Source organism: Pseudophryne corroboree, chromosome 4, assembly GCF_028390025.1.
Source record: "Pseudophryne corroboree isolate aPseCor3 chromosome 4, aPseCor3.hap2, whole genome shotgun sequence".
NCBI lineage: Eukaryota > Metazoa > Chordata > Amphibia > Anura > Myobatrachidae > Pseudophryne > Pseudophryne corroboree.
This window is the reverse complement of record NC_086447.1, coordinates 726,839,923-726,863,568: the sequence shown is the minus strand read 5'-3', so window position 1 is coordinate 726,863,568 and position 23,646 is coordinate 726,839,923. Positions and strand designations below refer to the sequence as shown.

At 46.2% G+C, this 23,646-nt stretch overlaps 1 protein-coding gene across 1 annotated transcript in view; it reads right to left on the bottom strand.

Moving 5' to 3' along the window:
* HEATR1 (HEAT repeat containing 1) overlaps nucleotides 1–23,646 on the bottom strand; it is a 290,453-nt gene that overhangs the window by 5,080 nt on the left and 261,727 nt on the right. The window contains exons 40-43 of the mRNA XM_063918062.1: nucleotides 23,462–23,630; nucleotides 12,209–12,363; nucleotides 11,884–12,042; nucleotides 9,873–9,981 (exon numbers count right to left, since the gene is read on the bottom strand). Coding sequence (XP_063774132.1) covers nucleotides 9,873–9,981; nucleotides 11,884–12,042; nucleotides 12,209–12,363; nucleotides 23,462–23,630 — 592 coding nt within the window. The remainder of the gene's footprint in view (nucleotides 1–9,872; nucleotides 9,982–11,883; nucleotides 12,043–12,208; nucleotides 12,364–23,461; nucleotides 23,631–23,646) is intronic.

The window sequence follows — 23,646 nt, the reverse complement described above, 5'->3', positions numbered from 1 at the left end:
GTACTTCTTGAGATAGTGCTACTCCGACTTCTAACTGTTCTCTGGACCTTGCCCTTATTAGGAGATCGTCCAAGTAAGGGATAATTAATACGCCTTTTCTTCGAAGAAGAATCATCATTTCGGCCATTACCTTGGTAAAGACCCGGGGTGCCGTGGACAATCCAAACGGCAGCGTCTGAAACTGATAATGACAGTTCTGTATTACGAACCTGAGATACCCTTGGTGAGAAGGGCAAATCGGGACATGGAGATAGGCATCCTTGATGTCCAGAGACACCATATAGTCCCCTTCTTCCAGGTTCGCTATCACTGCTCTGAGTGATTCCATCTTGAATTTGAACCTTTTGATATAAGTGTTCAAAGATTTTAGATTTAAAATCGGTCTCACCGAACCGTCTGGTTTCGGTACCACAAACAGTGTGGAGTAATATCCCTTCCCTTGTTGTAGGAGGGGTACTTTTATTATCACCTGTTGGGAGTACAGCTTGTGAATGGCTCCCAATACCGCCTCCCTGTCGGAGGGAGCTATTGGTAAAGCAGACTTCAGGAACCGGCAAGGGGGAGACGTCTCGAATTCCAATTTGTACCCCTGAGATACTACTTGCAGGATCCAGGGGTTCACTTGCGAGTGAGCCCACTGCGCGCTGAAATTTCTGAGACGACCTCCCACCGTACCTGAGTCCGCTTGTAAGGACCCAGCGTCATGCTGAGAACTTGGCAGAAGCGGAAGAGGGCTTCTGTTCTTGGGAAGAAGCTGTCTGCTGCAGTCTTTTTCCCCTTCCTCTACCCCGGGGCAGATATGACTGTCCTTTTGTCCGCTTGCCTTTATGGGAACGAAAGGACTGATGCTGAAAAGACGGTGTCTTTTTCTGTTGAGAGGTGACTTGAGGTAAAAATGTGGATTTCCCAGCCGTTGCCGTGGTTACCAGGTCTGATAGACCGACCCCAAATAACTCCTCCCCTTTATACGGCAATACCTCCATGTGCCGTTTTGAATCCGCATCACCTGACCACTGTCGCGTCCATAACCCTCTTCTGGCAGAAATGGACAGCGCACTTACTCTTGATGCCAGAGTGCAAATATCTCTCTGTGCATCTCGCATATATAAAAATGCATCTTTTAATTGCTCAATAGTCAATAAAATACTGTCCCTATCCAGGGTATCAATATTCTCAGTCAGGGAGTCCGACCACGCCACCCCAGCACTGCACATCCAGGCTGAGGCGATTGCTGGTCGCAGTATAACACCAGTATGTGTGTATATACTTTTAAGGATATTTTCCAGCCTCCTTTCTGCTGGCTCCTTAAGGGCGGCCGTTTCTGGAGACGGTAACGCCACTTGTTTTGATAAGCGTGTGAGCGCCTTATCTACCCTAGGGGGTGTTTCCCAACGAGCCCTAACCTCTGGTGGGAAGGGATATAGTGCCAATAATTTTTTAGAAATTAGCAGTTTTGTCGGGGGTAACCCACGCTTCATCACACACTTCATTCAATTCCTCTGATTCAGGAAAAACTACGGGTAGTTTTTTCACACCCCACATAATACCCCTTTTCGTGGTACTTGCAGTATCAGAGATGTGCAAAACCTCCTTCATTGCCGTGATCATGTAACGTGGGGCCCTACTGGAAAATACGTTTGTTTCTTCACCGTCGACACTGGAGTCAGTGTCTGTGTCTGGGTCCGTGTCGACCCACTGAGGTAACGGGCGTTTTATAGCCCCTGACGGTGTTTGAGACGCCTGGACAGGCACTAACTGAGCTGCCGGCTGTCTCATGTCGTCAACAGTTTTTTGTAACGTGCCGACACTGTCACGTAATTCCTTAATTACGGCCATCCATTCAGGTGTCGACTCCCTAGGGGGTGACATCACCATTATAGGCAATTGCTCCGCCTCCACATCATTTTCCTCCTCATACATGTCGACACACACGTACCGACACCCAGCACACACACAGGGAATGCTCTGATAGAGGACAGGACCCCACTTAGCCCCTTGGGGAGACAGAGGGAGAGTTTGCCAGCACACACCAGAGCGCTATATATGTATAGGGACAACCTTACAATAAGTGTCTATCCCTTATAGCTGCTTATATCTGTTATTTTGCCAAATAAGTGCCCCCCTCTCTTTTTTACCCTGTTTCTGTAGTGCAGGATGCAGGGGAGATTCTGGGAGCCTTCCTACCAGCGGAGCTGTGTGGGAAAAATGGCGCTGTGTGCTGAGGAGATAGGCCCCGCCCCCTTCTCGGCGGGCTCTTCTCCCGCTTTTTTCTGGAAAACTGGCAGGGGTTAAATACATTCATATAGCCCAGGAGCTATATGTGATGTATTTTTTGCCAAATAAGGTAAATTCATTGCTTCCCAGGGCGCCCCCCCCCCAGCGCCCTGCACCCTCAGTGACCGAAGTGTGAAGTGTGCTGAGAGCAATGGCGCACAGCTGCAGTGCTGTGCGCTACCTTATGAAGACAGGAAAGTTTTCTGCCGCCGATTTATGGACCTCTTCTTGCTTCAGCATCTGTAAGGGGGCCGGCGGCGCGGCTCCGGGACCCATCCATGGCTGGGCCTGTGATCGTCCCTCTGCAGCTAATGTCCAGTAGCCAAGAAGCCCAATCCACTCTGCACGCAGGTGAGTTCGCTTCTTCTCCCCTTAGTCCCACGCTGCAGTGAGCCTGTTGCCAGCAGGACTCACTGAAAATAAAAAAAACCTAAGTATACTTTTACTTCTAAGCAGCTCAGGAGAGCCACCTAGATTGCACCCTTCTCGGCCGGGCACAAAGATCTAACTGAGGCTTGGAGGAGGGTCATAGGGGGAGGAGCCAGTGCACACCACCTAGGTCCAAAAGCTTTTACTTTTTGTGCCCTGTCTCCTGCGGAGCCGCTATTCCCCATGGTCCTGACGGAGTCCCCAGCATCCACTTAGGACGTTAGAGAAAACAATATTCTTTTCATTATCACAAAAGGCTATCAGCCCCCCCATCCGCAGCCCATTGGATGGGGGGGGGGACAGCCTCGGGCTTCACCCCTGGCCCTTGGGTGGCTGGGGGGGGACCCCTTGATTGAAGGGGTCCCCACTCCCCCAGGGTACCCCGGCCAGGGGTGACTAGGTGGATATTTAATGCCACGGCCGCAGGGCACGGCATAAAAGTGACCACCGGCTGTGGCATTATCTGTCCAGCTAGTGGAGCCCGATGCTGGTGTAAAAAATACGGGGGACCCCTGCTCGTTTTGTCCCCCGTATTTTTTGCACCAGCACCAGGCGCAGAGCCCGGTGCTGGTTTTAAAAATACGGGGGATCCCCTGTCAATTTTTCCCCCGCATTTTTAGAACCAGGACCAGCTCGAAGAGCCCGAGGCTGGTTATGCTTTGGAGGGGGGACCCCACGCCATTTTTTTAAAGGATTTTACCGTTCCAGCAATAAAAAAAAAATAAAATAAAAAATATTTTAAAAAATATATAAATAATATTTGTGCCTCCAAAAAAAAAAAAAAAAGTACCTAATCCCTTCTAATATAAATAGATATGCTATTCCTAAAAAAAAAAAACACCAAAAAAAACATGTTTAAAATTTTTTTTATTGTTTTCACCCTCCAAAGTGTGGCGGATTGAAAATGACGAATTTGCTGTCTAAAAGCACTGCTGTCGAATTTCCAAACTTGAATTGAATATGCTTTTGTCGAATTGCAGCACTTGTATCATTGCAAAAAAGTCGAATTTGCAAAAATTCGAATTTCAAAAAGTCGAATTTTGAAAGTCCGTTTTTTGGTCGGAAAGCACTGAATTGCATAGGCAAATTTTTTTTTTGGGCGAAAATGACCCGAAATTCGACAATTTCGGGAATTCGACCGCAATTGCATATACCCCTAAGCCACCCAAAATACAAAAATTAGTAGTCAAATAAAAAACAACCCCTAAATCTCTCTCCTAATTACATCTTACGGTACTCCTTTTGCCATCTATTTATTCTAGTTTCTCTATCCCATGGTCAGTATGGGATGATGCTCTAAACACAGCACCTGTTATTAATGCTGAAAAGTTACATTTTTGTTTCATCACAATAAAGAATATTCCTCCACTTGGTATATAAGTCCACCACATGCTGTCTGCACCAGAACAGCTCAAGAGACCCATGAGAGAGAGCCCCTCTACAGGAGTGTGTGCCAAGGATTTGGAGCCCACGAGAGAATGAGAAGAAAGACTGTGCTTGCCAGTTTGTCTCGTGCTGTGGTTGCAAGTAGAAGTGGAATCTGCACTGTGGCAACATCCAGGGAGAGAGACAGACTTGAATGGGAACAAGTGGTGCAGAGCTCAGGGGCAAATACAGAGAGGAAGCCACTGAACAACAAACCCCATTGCCTTCTTTATGCCACATTCTCAAAAAAAAAAAAAAATCCTCGACTGTATCCCGCATACTAGGAAATTCTTTACCATCTACGCCAGACTGGCTACTTTCTTTCAAGTCAGCAAAGGAAGGTGGTGGCTCCATTAAATAACAAAACATTATTCTACTGTAGTACTTATAAATCGGTGTGGATCATAGGGTCGACCACACTTAGTTACTGTTGACACAAGCATTAGGTCGACATGAACACGGTCGACATGACAAAAAGTCGACATGAGGGTTTTTAAAAAAAAAAAAAAAGATAAAATGGGGCGTTTTCTTTGTAGAGTGACTGGGAACCCCAATTAGTGCACAGTGTCCCCTCGCATGGCTCGCTTCAGGTTACCATTCCCAATTGTAGCCCACGTGGATCATAAAGTATGAAAAAGTTAAAAACTCATGTCGACCTTTTGTCATGTCGACCTAATGCATGTGGACCTAGAGACCGGAATCCCTTACAAATAGAATGCACAGAAAAGTTATTTCATCACATCTGTTAGGATTTACTATGGAGTAGGCAAGGCTTTTGGGAACAATACAAATCTTAGAAACTTTATACCTTATACACCTTCCTATCATCTATCCTTGAATTTGCTTTGAATGTTTTTCCATATGCATGGTGAAGTTTTTATTTGGAAATACCCAAACCTATTGTGGGATCTTTCACGGAGAGATGTACTTCTTTTTATTTTCCACTGTTTATATAAGTTACATCAAGAACAGTAATCTGCACAAATCACTCTTCTTGGAGGCAGTAACTGCAGTAATGAATTGCTCTGTATATTAGTGCTATATCCCATGCTGGACACAAACCATGTGCATAAGAGTATTTTGTTATGAGGGGCAGTCAGGTTTTCCCCAGTAAAGGTCACAGAAAGTTTTACCTCTAAATACAACTGACAAACATTGGGCCAGATTTATCAAGTCTTGGTGAGTGATAAATAGCACTGTGATGCGAACGACTGTGTGAGTGAACAAATCATGGGTCCATGGCAACATAGCAAATCATGCCGACATTGCTGTACTGTGTACCAGCCTAAGGGCCTGATTCAGAGGTGGTTGCTGCTGCATACGCTCTTGGGTCTGTTTCTGGAGACTCGGCTGCGATATTACTCAAATGCTAATATCAACCTTCCCCTGGTGTAGCAGCCTGGGTCTGAATATACAAAAGGACTGAGATGGGCACTTTCAGTGTCTCTGCGCTCTGTAATACTGCTGGTGATTCTGTAGATGCCACCAATGGTACACCATCGACACTTGAACCAGCTCTAAAGCAGGTGCAGTTTTTCCATCTGACTAAGGCCTCTGTGGTTGCGGCACGCAGCCGCTATTATTGACATGGGTACGACACTCCCATAACATGCCCATGAGAAGAACTTTTTTGCATTCACTTCTAGCCTCTGCCCAGGAACACCCATCACTTTGCCGCCCCATTTCTGATACCGTCTAGCAACAGCATCTTGGTGCCTTCACTCTGTGTAACAGGAGTTTTCTGAATTTCTTGCGTATGCGCCTTTGCAAATAATTGCCCAACCACGTGAACATCGGCACTGCATGCTCCTGTGATTGGGCTCTAAGTGTCTCTGCCTCCTATTTTAGATAGTGTAAAGAAATACATATGGCGGAAATCATGTCATGATATTAGAATAAACCTGTTCAGTTTAAATTCAATTTCTTATAAAGACTTAGCCATTAACCCTAGGCCTAATCACCCATGGAGGCCCCAGTCACCACTGGAGACCCCCGTATCGCTTGAGATGACAACAAGCAATGGAATATTTATACTAGTCTAGCATCCCAAAAATAACGAAAATCACGGTTTGATATCATTTAAGTATCTTTGAGTTATCACACATCTTTGTTTTACTCATTTGGACCATGAATGAAAAATAAATGTTTAACAGTACGAGGTATATTCAATTGTAGTCGAAAGCTGCTGTCTGTCGGAAAGACGGCAGTTTTCGACTTTTTAAGGTCAATACAATACATTCAATACACCTCAAAATTATCCGATCGGTGGAATAGCCGCCGATCCGCGTGTTTCTGTCGGAAACGGGGCCAAATCTGACAGGTTTTGGCCCCCTTTCCAACCATCTCAAGCCGACTTTAAAAAAAATCGGATTGAGATGAGGAACCTAAGGAGGAGACGGGGGAGAGCAGTGGCTAAAGCATAGTGTAGCAGGAGGATTGGGCACCGCCGCCGCTCACGGTAACGTCCACCCGGCTCCAGCAAGCCAAATCCTGCTTGCTGGAGCCGGGTGGATGCTGCCGTGAGGTCTGGCGGCAGTGCCACATCCTCCTGCTACAGCGCTACGCTGCTGTAGCCGCTGCTCTCCCCCGTCTCCACCTCTCAATCCGACTTTTCAAGTCGGATTGAGATGGTCAGGAACAGCCATTCATTGAATAGCTCTTGCCGGATCCATTCCGACAAATGCATGTCGGAATGGATCAGACTTTCATTGAATATACCCCTATAACTTTTCATGCAAACATAATGAATGAGCTGGGAACAGTGATCCCTATAATAAATCTACGAGGTGAAGTGACAGACTAGAAAGGGCAGAATCGCTGCATAGCAGCTTGAACCCAGTGTTTATCTTTCATTCCTACAACTACTTTATGGGACCTTCAATTTTAAAATGCCTAACATTCCCAGCCGCCTCACTCGTCTGCACCAGACTACTATATACTGTACTTATTGCTTCATTCACAATACTGTATATTCCATCATAACCCATTTCACCCAGAAATTGCTCTGCAGATTCCCCCCCACCACCACTAATTCTCCAGTTATGTATATATGCTACATTGCAGTGCATTCAGTAATTATACAGAGTGAGCACATATTTTATAGCAGCAATCATTCACAGTGTGAGAAATATGCCATATAATACCACTTTTATACCGCATACGGCGGGTTTCACCCGGGAGCCTGACACGGGAGCTTTCCGGACACGACCCACCTCAGGACCCTCTCTGCGCTGTTTCCAACCCGGCATTTTGTCGGGCTAGTGACGTTGCCGATGACGCAGTGGGGGCGGCGCTTGGAGATCATGTGATAAAAGGGGCAGACTAGATGGGCCAAGTGGTTCTTATCTGCCGTCAGATGAGAGAGACAAACAATTGACTCTAAGGCTGGATACATTTGCCAATCCGCTAGCAATGTGGCAGCCGTTCGTTCGAACCGCCGATTTATCGCCCCGTGTGTACCCAGCTTTAGAGTCAATTGTCAACTTGAAATTACATTTGTTTGTCTAATTATTTTTATCCCAGTGTGGTACTATAATATTTAATTTAGTTTGTTGTGATGTTTGTAATTATTGTTAACTTTGCTATACAGGTATAATATTTTAAGTACAAACATATTTCTTAACCAATGTGGGTTACTTTACTAGGAAAGCAACATTTTTAAAAGACATTTTAAATAATACATTTTATAAACAATTGAAAGATTAAATTGTTTTAAAATAATATAAATATATAGATTTGTTAAATTAAATAATTTATTCAATTTATATTTCATGTTTCTTTTTGTGATACTGGCAGGGTATTACCTCTGCCAAGGAAACAAAATATTGGGCAAACACTGTGCCACATACAGAGGCAGTTCATATGTTCATCATTATTTTTTCCCTTTGAGATAATGCTGAGTGTCACCTGTGTCTTGCTTTGTGATATTATTCTATATTCTATTATGCTATATATATATATTGGTTCATGTTCACCTGAATCTTTCTGCTGCTTTCTATAAATATACGCATGGATCATTTCGTGCAGGAGGATTTCAACGAGATCTCTCCTGGTCAGCTGCCCTAGGAGAGGTTTGCTCAGTTTTATCTTACATGGTCCTCCGAAGTAATGGGTAGGATGTTCACACATTCCGGCACATTTCTTCAGCCCGTTACTCCATGTAACTGTCATGTAACTACGTCATGTAATTTCCCTCCGAAGATCTTGTCATTAAACTCAGTAAAGAGCTGTTCAATGTTAGGGTTGGGGTCTAAGTACTCCCACGCTTTGTCGACCATTGACAAATTGCTACTGAAAAAATTGTCGTCATCAGTGCAGTCCATCGGTTCATCATTGGCCTCCATCGTTCCGTCTCTGCCTAGAACCGAGGGCTTAGTAAATGTCAGCAGTAGCGGCTCTTACCGCGGGCAAACAGGATTTTTGCCTGGGGCGCCGCTACCGCCGCCTGATCCCTCCCACTGGTGCCGTGCGGTGCGCCTGATGCCATTGTGCACCGCACGGCATTGTGGGAGCAGCGTCAGATGCTAGAGGTCATAATTGACCTCTGGTGTCTGTAGGCAGCGCTATGGAAGAGATGTCATGACATCTCTCCCATAAATCCGAGGAGCAGCGGCAGGAGACGGAGGACAGCAGCAGCGGTCTGGAAGCAGGAGCGAGGCTGGAGAGTGATTTTTTTTTTTTTTTAAGCACAGCTACCTGGGGCACATCTACTTACTGAAAGCACAGCAACAGGGAGCACATCTACTGAGAGCATAGCAACAGGGGGCACATCTACTGAGGGCACAGCAACAGGGGGCACATCTACTGAGGGCACAGCAACAGGGGGCACAGCAACAGGGGGCAAAACTGAGGGCACAGCAACAGGGGGCAAAACTACTGAGGGCACAGCAACAGGGGGCAAAACTACTGAGGGCACAGCAACAGGGGGCAAAACTACTGAGGGCACAGCTACAGTGGGCAAGGCTACAGGGAGCATAACTCTACTGGGGGCACAACTACAGGGGGCATAACTGTGGCCACGCCCCTTCCATATGAAGCCACACCCCTAATTTTTGACACGCCTACGGCGGGCACTAACCCTGTTTGATCTGTCGGGGAGGTCGGTGGGTGGGTGTGTGTGCGCGCACGGGGGAGTTGCGCCAAATGAAACTTTCGCCCTGGGCGCCACAAGGTCTAGAACCGGCCCTGACTGTCAGGTGCTTTGTATGTAAGCCAGAGTGCACGTGTCACAATGCAAAGCAGCAACCAGCTCCTATGTGACACAGAAGATAGGCTCTGATTGGATAGTACTTTATCACTCTCCAAGGCTTGATAAATGGGGTCCAGTGTTTGTTATTTCTGCATGTCTTCCACCAGTCCTGATGTCAGTGGGGCAGTGCAGATCTGAGGAGACCATGCCATGATCAGCCTGTTGGAAACTATTTCCCCAGACAAAAGCAACAAGATGCCTTCCTCCTCTTTGGTGTGTGAGGAATGCGGCCTAGCACTTCATACCTCCCATATACTCAATGGGGCGTGGCCATGCCCCTACCATGACATCATAAGAGTAGAGGCGTTAATTAGTGATAACAATTCCTACTTATATCCATTTTAATTTCTAAATGCAAATACTACAGCCACAGTATATATGCAAGTTACAGGTCTGTGCATCATCCATAACAATATGAAGAATATAATTCATCCAAAATAATAAATAAAAATCCCCAAAGTGAGAAGAAGGATTTAGATGAACTGTGTGGTCTCACCTTCCATGAGTTCAGCCAGGAAGGGGATAGATTCTGGGAGCAGGATCATGTAGTTCTCCCTCAGCTTTTCCACTAGATCAACCAACACAAGCATTGCAGCAAAGCGAACCTGATCATAAACAGGGAAAGAAAACCTTTCAGTATACTGTATTCCACATAAAACATGTACAGAAGAGCTAGGCTTCTGTTTGGTCACTAAGGGGTTCTTATTGAATGCGGGACACCAGCAAATCATGGGAATACTGACTTAGCAGTACTGCTATAAACCATTATCACAGCGGACACTTGGTAACTTGATTTGGACCTGCATTCCCCATCAGAAAGAAACTGCTAGTATAATAGTGAGTATAATACATTTTAAAACATTAACCTGCTACAGGACTATTTCCATTCACGTCTATTCGTAATGGGTTAAACCCTTTATACATTCCTAAAGGAAAATTCTTATCTACAAATATAATTTAAGAGAGGCCTCAAGCTTAGAAAGAGGAAGGCATAGTAAGTGTTTAGAAATACAGTATGTGCTTATGGGTACACTACTAAAACAAATGGTCATACAGCAGAGTCCATGGTGGCCACCAGAAATGGGAGAGGCCATAAAACGCGTCGGGTGGGTGGGGTTCCGGAAACATTTTAGCCCTCATCTAGACTACCAAAGTGTACTATATAGAGCTTACACAATTTACTATAGACCTCCTTTATAAAATTAGAATTGGCTCAGAAGTACATTATTATTATTTTATTATTATTATTATCATTTATTTATATGGCGCCACAAGGGTTCCGCAGCGCCCAATTACAGAGTACATATGCACATAATCAAAACAGTGACTTACAGTTGAAATCAATTTTGGACAAGTACAGGGTAACTATGCATAACTACACCAGTAAATGACAGAGATAAGTTCCAGGTGGCCCAAAAACTGTGATTTGGGCAGTTGAGAATTATTAAAGAAGAAAAGGGTGAGCACATGAGGGAAGAGGGCCCTACTCGTGAGAGCTTACATTCTAGGGGTAGGGGTAGACAGACAGGGGTGACACAGATGGGGTACATAGAGAGCATGGAACAGGGGGTTAGGATGAGATTTGGCTGGGTTTGGTAAAGAAATGGGTCTTGAGAGCCCGTTTGAAGTTTTGTAGAGAGGTGGAGAGTCTGAGGGGGAGAGGTAAAGAATTCCAAAGGAAGGGAGCAGCACGTGAAAAATCTTGGAGATAGGAGTGGGAGGAAGTAATCAGGAGACAGGAGAGGCGGCGTGCATTAGCAGAGCGAAGAGGACGGGTGGGAGAGTAAAGGGAGATAAGGTCAGAGATGTAAATGGGAGAGGATTGGGTGAGAGCTTTGTAAGTGAGAGTGAGAAGTTTGAATTGGATTCTGAAGGGGAAGGGAAGCCAGTGAAGGGCTAGTAGGAGAGGGGAGGTGGATGTAGTGCGTTTGGTGAGGAAGATGAGCCGAGCAGCAGCATTGAGGATAGACTGGAGTGGAGAGAGGTAATTGTCAGGGAGGCCAGTTAGGAGGAGATTACAGTAGTCCAGTCTGGAAATAATCAGTGAGTGAATAATGATCTTAGTGGCATCCTGGGTGAGAAAAGGTCTGATCCTGGAAATGTTTTTGAGATGAAAATGACAGGTTTGTGAGAGGTGCTGAATGTGTGGTTTGAAGGAGAGGGAGGAGTCAAGGATTACACCAAGACAGCGTACTTGGGGGCTAGAGGAGATAGTCATGCCATCAATGGATAATGAGATTGTGGGAGGTGAGGTTGTGCGAGAGGGTGGGAAGATGATCAGCTCAGTCTTAGACATGTTGAGTTTAAGAAAGCGCTGGGACATCCAGGAAGAGATAGCAGAAAGACAGTTAGAGGCACTAGTGAGGAGAGCCGTGGAGAGATCAGGGGAGGAGAGGTAGATTTGAGTGTCATCAGCACATTATCTACACATCATTTCATGGGCGTTCCATAGTGGAGAATGAGTAACATGTACACTTGTCAATTGCCATGACTGTCATCATTCTCACCTTAGGAGATGAGTGGCGCATCTTCAGGAGGATCTGGTAGTTGAGAGGCTTCCAGAGGGAGTCGTCCGCCATAGCAACAGAGAACTGAGCAATACAGGGGACAAGGCTCCTGCTCACTCGCATGTGGTACTTTTCATCTCCTCCAAGTAAATTTTCAATCTAACAAAGAGAATTAATTGATCAGCAAATGTAATTTACGTGGGAGAGTCCAGCAATATCTACTGTACAAACGTAAAGAGCAAAACCGTCTCTTGGACAAGAATGGATTAAACAATGATCGTAACATGATCTCTACAGGGTAGCTGAAAGTTTAGAAGGAGCATACCTGATCCACCAATGGCATCATTAATGCCTCTGCTCTCTCCTTGCTGACAAAATGCTGAGTATCATATAGGAAGATTTTGTGCAGACAATTGAGAACAAACTCCAGAAGAAGGCAACTCTTTTCATCGTTATCTCCAGATTCAAAAAATTCTTCATCTGTTGGAAAGTCCAGAACAGATTGTTAAGCGACACTGACATCCCAGTATAAGTGTCCAAAACATAAATGCAGAAAGGAGAGACAAGTACTGTATGTAATCAACCAGATGACCAAATCATAATATGCGTCTCAGCCACACATAAGTAACCCTCCCTCCCACAAACAGACTTTGCTGAACACCTCAGCAGGGGCAAGAATCTTTAAGTGCAGTAGTTCTCAATCACTTTTCATTTGGGGACCCCCTGGCAACCCATTTTTGTATTACTTGTACCATCAACATTTACAAATCAATACATTTAACTATAACTGCTATGCTATAAACTATGTGCCGCTATATATAAGTTCACTAAAAGTACAATAAACAAGATTTAATAAAATGATATAGGAATACAAAGGTTCTCAAATATTACAGTTTATGAAAAATGTAAAATAAAACTATAGTCCATAACTCTTTTACAGGAACATACTTTTTCATTTTGTTATCAGGGTCCAAGTGTGAGGAATGGGGCTAAAAACCTAGTCTAATGATTACCTGGATTATCCCACGACACCAAACTAAACATTACATTTTATTCAGTATCCCTGAGTGTCACAGCCAGTACCCTCAGTCATACCTCTGCTTTATTCCTAGGAATTGAAGTCGTTGAGACGGAATCAGATGTGATTTCTTGAAGTTGACAATCCAACCGTGCTGAACTAGCACATTGTATGTTAGCAAAGCATGTTGGAGGAGCATCTGATGAGACGGAGCTTTGATGAGTAGATCGTCCAAGTACGGGACTATTATCACTCCCAGGGATCTGAGATGAGCTCTCATCACAGACATCACTTTGGCCTCTCGTCAGCGCCTCAGGTATTCACCAAACGGTAGAGCCTGAAATTGGTAATGGTTTTGCTGTACCGCAAACCGTAAGTACCTCTGATGCGGTGGCCAAATTGGAATGTGTAAGTACGCATCCTTGAGATCCAGCGCAATCATGATTTCCTGTGGCTCTAAACCTGCAATTACTGACCGCAGGGATTCCATCTTGAATCTGTAGTAAGTGACGTACTGATTGAGACCCTTTAAGTTCAATATTGGTCTGACCGAGCCATCCGGCTTTGGTACTACAAAAAGACTGGAATAATAACAACCCTGACCCTGTTGGTGAACAGGGACCGGAATCAAAACTGCTGAATCCAGCAGAGACTGAATGGCAATTTGCAGAACCGCCTTCTTGTCTTCCGACACAGGCAGCCCTGTCTTGAAAAACTGCACAGGTGGGAGACAGTCTAACTCTATTTTGTAACCTTTTAACACAAAATTGCGGATCCACCCATCTGTGGATGTCTGGAACCACGCCAAATGGAACGTCTGAAGGCGTGCTCCCACAACTGGAGATCCAAGATGGGCTGGGAGCCCGTCATGCCACTGGCTTGTCGGTGACCTTAGCGTCCTGACGACTGCTGGTGGTTTGTTGAAAACCACATCATCTACCTCGTCTACCAGGTGTGGTTGTTCCTCTACCACGGCCTCGAAAGGGCTGAGGCCTAAAGGATTTGAACGCTGGTCCAGAGTATTTCCGTCTAGGTACCGACGGAGGCAATGGTAGGAAAACAGACTCCTCCCCCCCCCCCCCCCCGTGGCCTCAGAAATCCATTTGTCCAATTCAGGACCAAACAACTTCTAGCCACCGTAAGGTAACGCTTCTATTCCTCTCTTGACCTCTGCCTCCGCCTGCCAAGATCGCAGCCAGAGTGCTCGCCGTGCCGTAACTAGTGACGATGAAAGGCGAGAACTCACCTGACAGACGTCAGTAGAGGCTGTACAAAGATAATCAGCAGCTTCACAGATTTGATCAGCAAGACGTATAAGGTGATCGTCCTGTAGGGCGGACTTGAGTTCCGTTATCCATACAATTAGCGTCTTAGTTACCCAAATGCCAACCAAACCAGGTCTAAGCAACACTCCCGCTGCTGTATACATGGACTTTAGCATAGCTTCTAGTTTACGCTCTGAAAGGTCTTTAAGCGTAGTAGCAGTTGGTACTGGAATGGTTAATTTTTTTTGTACTTTTTGACACAGATGAATCCACCATTGGCGGATTTTCCCATGTAGATGTCACAGACTCTGGAAACGGGTAACTAGACTTAAATCGGCGAGGTATAGAAAACCGTTTATCCGGATTCTTCCGTGTCTCTATTAACATCTTATTAAGAGATTCCAAAAAAGGAAAACACACCGGAGCTCTGTTTCGTTTAGTAAATACCACTTCATTATTTGTTAGAGGTTCTTCAGTCTCTGTAAATTTCAGAGACTGACACCCCGCCCTGATGAGCTTATCAATGCCCGGGCTGTCAATATCCTCACTATCTGACTGCTGGTCCAATTTGCCTTCCTCATGCTCATCTTGGGCCGTGAGGTCTGGCATAGAATCGTCAGAAAACAACATAGCAGAAACTGGTAAATCATAAGACAAATTAAATTTATCCTTTCTACCCAAAGTGGACTTGGACCTTTGCAAAGGCTGAGACCAGTCTGGTATCTCTGGCGGTCTCACCCGAGACTCAGATCTTGCCGCTTTCCGCTCGTGTCGAGCGGCAGCCAATTCTGATTGCAACCCAGCCATTACATCTGCTAGTATTGCCCATTGAGGGTCCGGGGATGAAACCGGAGTGGAAATTGTATTTGTAGCTGAATTTACAAAACATACTGTGCATGTGGTAGAACCATCCAGTAACACACTCTTACAGGCATTTCAGTGAACCTGCTTTTTTGTGTTTGCTGGTGCCTTACTCATTATGTACACAGACAATACAATAGACAAAGCAGACAACTTGCACGACTCAGTAAAATTGTTACTAAGGTGTGTGTGTATATATATATATGGCCGAAGTGCAGTGCACATGGCCAGACTGTAAGAAACCTGATACAAAATTCCCACTAACACCCCTGCGCCATCTGGTGGAGTAGAGTTGTAGGACAGGAACGTTCTGGAATCACAAACTGGAAGGAACAGGAAGCATGGTTAAAATGGCCCCCATGCCATGCTGACAGTCAGAATACATTGCAGGTTATAAATATGCTTTCTAACCCCCTGTTAATATAGGCTTAATAGCCTATGCCATTCCTATTAAACCCCTGCAGCCTTGCCTGTATTACTGCTGCTGCTGCTATGGGCCTTTATTCCCCCTCTCCCCGGCAGCTGCGCTGCTCTGTCCCCTCTGCTCCCCCCCCTTAAGCTCCATCTATTCCTTGCGGACGGGAGCGGGTGCAAGGCGCCGGGGAGCGGCGGTGCAGGGAGCTGGGGCGCTCGGCTGTATAGAGCCGGTGAGCGGCGGTGCGGGGAGCGGCATCGTGAGTGCGGCCGGCGGCTCCGAGCGGCGTCTCTCTCTGGCGGGCGCTGTGAGCGCTAATTGTGAGCAGCAGCGGCGGGCGGCGCATCGTTCCCCACACACAGCGGGGTGGCAGCGTGAGCTGACCGCCCTGTTCCAGCATACCTGATCTTGTAGTGAGGGCTATGACGGGCTTCTTCTGTAAGCTCCGTCCAGCCTTTCCTGCAGGTCAGAGAGTGAGCTGCTGTTGGCTGTGAGGGTGCTCTTTGTGAGGACCGACACGCCAGTAGCTGTTTCCGTGCAGTGTGCACTATCCCGGACCCAAGTTTCTTGCTAAACTGGGAAGGGATGTGCTCAAGTTGAAAAAAGTTAAAAATAAAAAGTTAAAAAAAATATCAAAGTATAAAATATAAAAGTAAGTGTGGAGGAATCCACTCGTGCGGTCACTGCTGTGAGCACCGAAAAAACACTGAGGTATTATGGGAGTATGGAGGGGAGGAGAGTTACTGAATTTAAATATTCAGTGCCTGTCCTGCTAAAGCCGTCCATATCCCAAGAGTACTCCAGTGGCCCCTAGTGGATGAAAAAGAAAAGGATTTACCGGTAGGTAATTAAAATCCTATTTTCTCTTGCATCCATAAGGGATAGACTTAATACGATGGGGATGTCCCAAAGCTTCCAGAATGGGCGGAGACTGCTGCAACACCACCTGCCCAAACTGGGTATCCTCTTTGGCCAGGGTATCAAACCTGTCGAACTTCACAAAGGTGTTCTTTCCCGACCAGGTAACAGCTCGGCATAGTTGCAAGGCCGAAACTCCACGGGCAGCCGCCCAAGGAAGACCCCACCGATCTTGTAGAGTGGGCCTTCAGAGACTGTGGAACAGGTAAGGCTGCCGACACATAGGCCTGTTGGATAGTAATGTTTTTGCATAATGTGAAATAAGGTGAAATTTACAAAACAAAAAAAAACAATAAAGGGTGAAATTATAATAAAAGGTATATTAAAATAGAATTAAATGGTCAAACCTACTATAATACACTGTGGTAGAGAGAAACTTTTTTAATAAAGACTGTCACACCCCTCTACCAATAAAGGCTTCATTCAAGCCTTTATTGGTAGAGGGGCGTGACCATTTAATTTTATTTTAATATACCTTTTATTATAAATTCACCCTTTTTTTTGGGTAAATTTCACATTATGCAATTTTTTTTTTAATGTATACCAATAAAGATTGAACTTTTTATTGTTGTCCCTGTGCACCCACGATTGAGCTATTATTTTCTTTGTGTCGATGATTCTCCTTGTGAGTAGTGGGTTAGCACCTCAGAGCAAATAAATAGCCATTGTATAGCTGATATTACTAAATGCTTAATTCTGAGAGGGGATAAACCATCTGAGTACTTACCTATAAAACTAGTGCGGGATATCTTTTGGTGTCTCTACTGTTGGATAGTAAGCCTAAGCCAACGAGCAATGGACTGTTTTGAAGCAGGGCAACCCTTTTTCTGTGCATCATATAGCACGAATAGAGAATCCGTCTTTCTGATCCGAGCCGTTCTCTCGACATAGATCTTCAAGGCTCGCACCGCATCCAATTTCTCCGGAGGAGCAGAGGTGCCAGAACCTCACGGAACCACAATAGGTTGATTCAAGAGGAACGCAGAGACGACTTTCGGCAGGAACTGCTGCCTAGTCGCTCCGTTCTGTCCCTGTAAAAGACCAAATAGGGACTTTTACACGATAAGGCCCCCAATTCTAAGACACGCCTAGCAGAAGCCAGGGCCAGTAACATCACCGTCTTCCACGTGAGGTACTTGTCTTCTACAGTCAGCAGTGGTTCAAGCCAGGAGGACTGTAGAAACTCCAACACAACATTCAAATCCCAGGGTGCAGTGGGCAGCACAAAAGTAGGTTGTATGTGAAGTACCCCTTGCAAAATAGGGCTGAACTTCTGGCAACACTGACAATTTCTTCTGGAAGAAGATGGAAAGAGCTGAAATCTGGACCTTAATGGAATCCAGACATAAGCCCTTGTCCACACCAGCCTGTAGGAAACTTCCCAAGTTGAACTCCGCAGGCGGGTACGTGCGGTCCTCGCACCAAGAGACATATCTTCTCCAGATATGATAGTGCTTTGATGTCACAGGTTTCCTGGCCTGAACCATGGTAGGAATGACCTTTCTGGAAATGCCCTTGTGAGCTAGGATGTTTCGCTCAACTTCCATGTTGTCAAATGAAGTCGCCGTAAGTCCGGGTAGACAACGGTCCCCCTGTTGAAGAAGATCTCTCCTTAGTGGAAGTGGCCAAGGGTCTTCGACGGACATGTCCAGAGGATCCGCGTACCACACCCTCGGAGACCAATCCGGGGCACTCAGAATTGCCTGGACTCCTTGATTTCGGATTTGCTTGAGCACCCTTGGGAGCAGCGGAATCGGAGGAAACCGGTAGACCAGCCAGTAAGGCCAAGGAGACATCAGTGCATCCACTGACCTTGCCTGAGGTTCCCTGGTTCTAGAGCAATACCAAAGAAGCTTCTTGTTGAGTCGAAAAGCCATCATGTCTATCTGTGGGCAGCCCCACCGGTCAATGATCTGCTGAAACACCTGATGGTGGAACCCCCACTCTCCCGGGTGGAGATCGTGATGACTCAGGAAGTCCGCTTCCCAGTTGCCTACTCCCGGAATGAAGATTGCTGACATTGCTCTTGCATTTCTTTCTGCCCAGAGGAGAATTTTTGACACCTCTCGCATACAGGCCCTGCTTTTTGTCACTCCTTGCCAACTGATATACGCCACTGCCGTGGCGTTGTCCGCCAATACCTGGATCGCATGATCCCTGAGTAGTGGAGAGGCCTGAAACAGAACATTGTAGATAGCCCAAAGTTCCAGAATGTTGATCGGAAGGAGGGCTTCGTGGGCTGACCACCTGCCCTGGAACGGAGCCCCTTGGGTGACAGCTCCCCATCCTTACAGACTCGCATCCGTCGTGAGGAGGATCCAATCCTGAAACTCCGGCATTCCAGGAGATTGGAAGACTGCAGCCACCACAGGAGGGAAATCCTGGCCTGAGGTGACAGCCGTATCATCTGGTGCATCTGAAGATGTGATCCGGACCACTTGCTCAGGAGATCCAATTGAAATGTTCTGGCACGGAAACTCCCATATTGGATTGCCTCATATGAGGCAACCATCTTCCCCAACAATCTTATGCAAAGGTGGATGGATATTCAAGCATGTCGGAGAACCATGCGGACCATCTACTGAAGGGCTCTCGCCTTGTCCTCTGGGAGGACCACCTTCTGGGCCACAGTATCCAGTAACATCCCCAGGAACAGGAGCCGCTGAGTTGGCTCCAGGTGGGACTTCTGTAAAATAAGAATCCACCCATGGTGTGACAGAAGTTGGATAGTACGGTCGATATGGAGCAATAAAAGCTCCCTGGATCTTGCTTTTATCAGGAGATCGTCCAGGTAAGGGACAACATTGACCGCCTGGACCCGGAGCTGGAACATCATCTCCGCCATTACCTTTGTGAACACCCTCGGAGTTGTGCACATGCTGAAGGGTAGCGCCTGGAACTGGTAGTGATCGTCCAGTAGGGCAAACCTCAGGTAAGCCTGATGAGGTGGCCAAATCAGAATATGGAGATAGGCGTCCTTGATATCCAGGGAGACCATGAATTCCTGTTCTTCCAGGCCCGCAATCACTGCTTGCAAGGATTCCATTTTGGACTTGAAAACCTTTAGGTAAGGGTTCAAGGACTTTAGGTTCAAAATGGGCCTTACCGAACCGTCCCGCTTCGGTACCACAAACAGGTTGGAGTAATAACCCATTCCTTGTTGTTGTATTGGTACTGGAACAATGACGTGGGACTGGACCAACTTTTGGATGGCCTGTTGCAACGTAACTTGCGTATTCTCCAAAGCTGGGAAGCTGGATTAGAAAAATCGTTGGGGAGGAGCACCATCGAACTCCAGCTTGTAGCCCTGAGAAATGAGGTCCTTGACCCAGGTATCCTGGCAGGAACTTTCCCAGACGCAGCAGAAGTGACACAGTCGAGCTCCCAACTCAAGATCCCCTCGGGGTGGGTGGGCACCGTCATGCTGAGGACTTAGTGGAAGCAGTACTGGTGTTCTGTTCCTGAGAACCGGTGTTTGTAGGCCTTCTCGTCTTACCTCTGGCGCCTCTAGCCGCATTGGAGGCACCTCTGGCCCTAGATCGAAATCTATTAGACCGAAAGGACTGAACAGACAGCACTGGGTAGGAACGCTTAGCCCGTGGGGCCCCAGAGGGGAGAAACATGGATTTCCCCGCATTAACCTTAGAAATCCACGTATCCAACTCAACCCCGAAGTGCCATTCCCCAGAAAAGGGGAGAGATTCCACACTACGCTTGGACTCTGCTATCCATTGCCGCAAACACAAGGCCCTGCACGCCGACACTGCCATGTCAGAGGTCCTCGCATTAACATTGCCCATCTCCTTGAGCGAGTCACACAGGACGCGTGCAGTGTCCTGAATGTGCTTCAGGAGAGTCAATGTAGTGACCAGACACAAATCCCCGGAGAGGCCCTCCTGAATTTGAGAAGCCCACGTGTGAATGGCATGGGTCATCCAGCAACCCGCTATGACCGGCCTCTGCGATACACCTGCTGCTGTGCAGATAGACTTTAGTGTAGTCTCTATTTTTCTGTCCCCAGGGTCCTTTATGGTAAAGGAGCCCAGGGCAGGCAGCACCGCCTTTTTAGACAGTCGAAAGACTGATACGTCAACCCCTGGGGGTTCTTCCAAGAATTTCCTACCTTCAGGATCAAATGGGTAAGTGTGCAAAAATCTTTTGTGACACTTGGTATTTCTTGTCTGGATTTTTCTAGGTTAACTTAAACAGGTTATCTAACTCTGTAGAATCAGGGAAAGTGACATTAGGCTTGTTCTGTGTAAAGAAAAATGACTGCTGTGATGCAGTCCCCTCTAGAGGGAGTTTTAACACGTCCCATAAAGCCAGAATGAGGGGTTCAATACCCTCAGCAAAGTGGAATCCCCACTAATGGGATCCAAGTCCTCCCCATCCTCCCGTATATCTTCATCTGAATCAGAGAGTAGAGCAGGTAAACCACGCTTTCGAGGTCCTGAGCTAGAGGGGGGGGGGGGGGGGGGGGGGGGTGTTTGTAACATCTTCCCTGGTCCGCAACAGCCTGCTGTAGTAGCTGAGTATTTTGAGCATCAGCAGCGAGTTGTGATGACATATCAGACATCATAGTTTTAATGGCACCTAGCCAGGAAGGCTCTTGACCCTCTCCCCCAGCCCCCTCACTGAGTTGTGAAGATTGGCTGCATTGTTCACACGATACAGAATCAGGTGATAAGGGAGAGAATCTGGTGTGGTATACACTACATAGTTTGTGTTTACCCATGTTCACAGTAAAGCACAATTACATACACACAGACAAGTAATAACTTAGCAAGCCTGTTTTTACTGTATGTGAGAGGGAGATAGAGAGAGAGGAGACCAGAACACCCCAGCTACACAGCCCCAGTGAGGCTGTAAGCTGTTATATCACAGTCAAAAACCTATGATTACTGTCTTGTATAGGACACAGAATGTGTACAATATCGGCTCTCCCCCTTTGCTTCACCCTGTATCAGTTTTCCAGCGTTTTCTGAGTGTCAGGAGGGACTGTGTGTGCCTGCTGCTGCTGTAAGCAGAGGAAGGCGCCAAAATACAGCTGGTCCCGCTCTGAGGTAGCTCCGCCACGCCCAATGGCGCCGGAGATACAAGCAGAGGAAGGCGCCAAAATACCGCTGGTCCCGCTCTGAGGTAGCTCCGCCACCCCCAATGGCGCCAGAGATACAGGCAGAGGAAGGCGCCAAAATACCGCTGGTCCCGCTCTGAGGTAGCCCCAATGGCGCCGGAGCTACAGTTTTTTTTATACTGCCAATGTCTCCCAGATAGCTTAAAAACCATCACACAAAGTGCTAGTTTAAGCCACCGCTAGCCAGTGTACACAGGGGGCTAGAGTCGGTCCCCCCCAGGAGGGTCCCGTATGCCATCCCTGCGTGTCAGCCACACTTTGAACCGGGGGACCCTCCTAGCGGGGACCCAGTCTATACCCCATCGTACTAAGGGGGATATTCCGAGTTGATCGCTAGCTGCTGTTGTTCGCAGCGCAGCGATCAGGCTAAAAATCTGCATTTCTGCGTATGCACCGCAATGCGCACACGCGTCGTACGGGTACATTGACCTTTGTGGTTTTGCACAGGTTCTAGCGAATCTTTAAGTCGCACGGCACAACGCAAGAAGATTGACAGGAAGGGGGCATTTCTGGGTGTCAACTGACCGCTTTCAGGGAGTGTTTAGAAAACCGCAGGCGTGGCTGGGCGGGTGTGCGACGTCAAAAGCCAACCCTCCAACGTTAGAATCAACGCACATGAAGAGGGCTGGTCTTGTTTTGCACAAAATGTTTTTGCAGGCGCTCTGCTGCACAGGCGTTCGCACTTCTGCAAAGCGAAAATACACTCCCCGGTGGGCGGTGACAATGCGTTTGCACGGCTACTAAAAACTGCTAGCGAGCGATCAACTCGGAATGACACCCTAAGTCTCCCCAATATCTCTTATGGATTAATAAGATTGCTGTGTGCACATTTCAGGTAAAAATATTTGTTCAATTTCCAATTTTTTTTAGAACATTAAGCATATAACAAGTGTAGACAAATTATTATTTCAATTGAACAGAGATAACAAAAGAATAAACACACACCCATATAACAAACAAGTCAAGGAAAGCACTTGGACAATCAATTTATCACAACAAGTATAATACAGTACAGAAAAAAAAAAACATTTCAATTAAAGTGAATGTAAATTCAGGTAAAATGTTTCCTTGTACTCCAATTTCTAGTTGAAAATTATTTACATAAGTAATGAACATAGACGGCTTGTGGTTAGTTTTAAATCTATTTTAATTCAAAAATAGTAATCTGTTATAATTGTATTGAATAAAAATAAATTTTCACAAGTACCATGTTTTATTGTGCTGTTTTTATTTTTTTCAGCAATATGAAGGATTCTATGGGCCGAATTTAAATGTTATCACGGTACCAGCAACCGCGAGTGCCCGCCGGAGGTGGTAAAGAGACTCATTTGGGCGCCCAAATGGTTCTTTTCACACTCGCGCCCATTAGTTTAGTCAGGTTTGGGTGCTTTGTGTGCCTAAACCAAACTCTAATGGGCGCAATCATTGTGAGAAGAGGGGACAATTGAATATCGCCCCGCGATCTCCCGTTACTTTAGACAGGAGATCGGTGCGATTAAACAATTGAATTCCCCAGTTAAAACTTATTACTTTTATTAATCAGTCATTGGATGGCTAAGAGTCTCTATTATCCATCTGCTATACAGGACACCAGTTTTTAGCAGGGATTATTTTTTGGGGGGAGGCGAGTATAGGTATTTGTGTGATTCAACTAAGTCTCTGCTAGTTTAATACCAAACATTTTTAGATAATAATAATATCCTCCATGGAAATTTGACACTGCAATAACAAATACCTGAAAAAGTTGTGGCTCTAGCAAGGCATAAAATATTTTAGGACACTTTCAGCAAACCTGTCCCCGTATAAGAGTGAATACCCACAAAATATATCAAGCAGTAACAGGGTTTTCAAATCTATTTCCCTTTACGCTTCACATTGTTATAATTTTATGGTTTCAATAGTTTGGGTTGTATAACAAAACAAGTAACAGTTTTAGTGGTATTAATAAATGTGACACAGTAACATACCAGTTTTCATTGTGTTTGTCTGATTCAAAATGTCTGCAAAAGGCTTAACAAGGTGACCGGCAAACAAGGTAAAGAGCCCCTTCAGCTTGTCAGCAATACAGTCAGCCAACCGGCAGAAGGTGAGGAGTCTGTCCTTGGGGGCTCCTTCTGTTTTGGACCAGTCGAACAGCTGCAAGAGGGGAAAA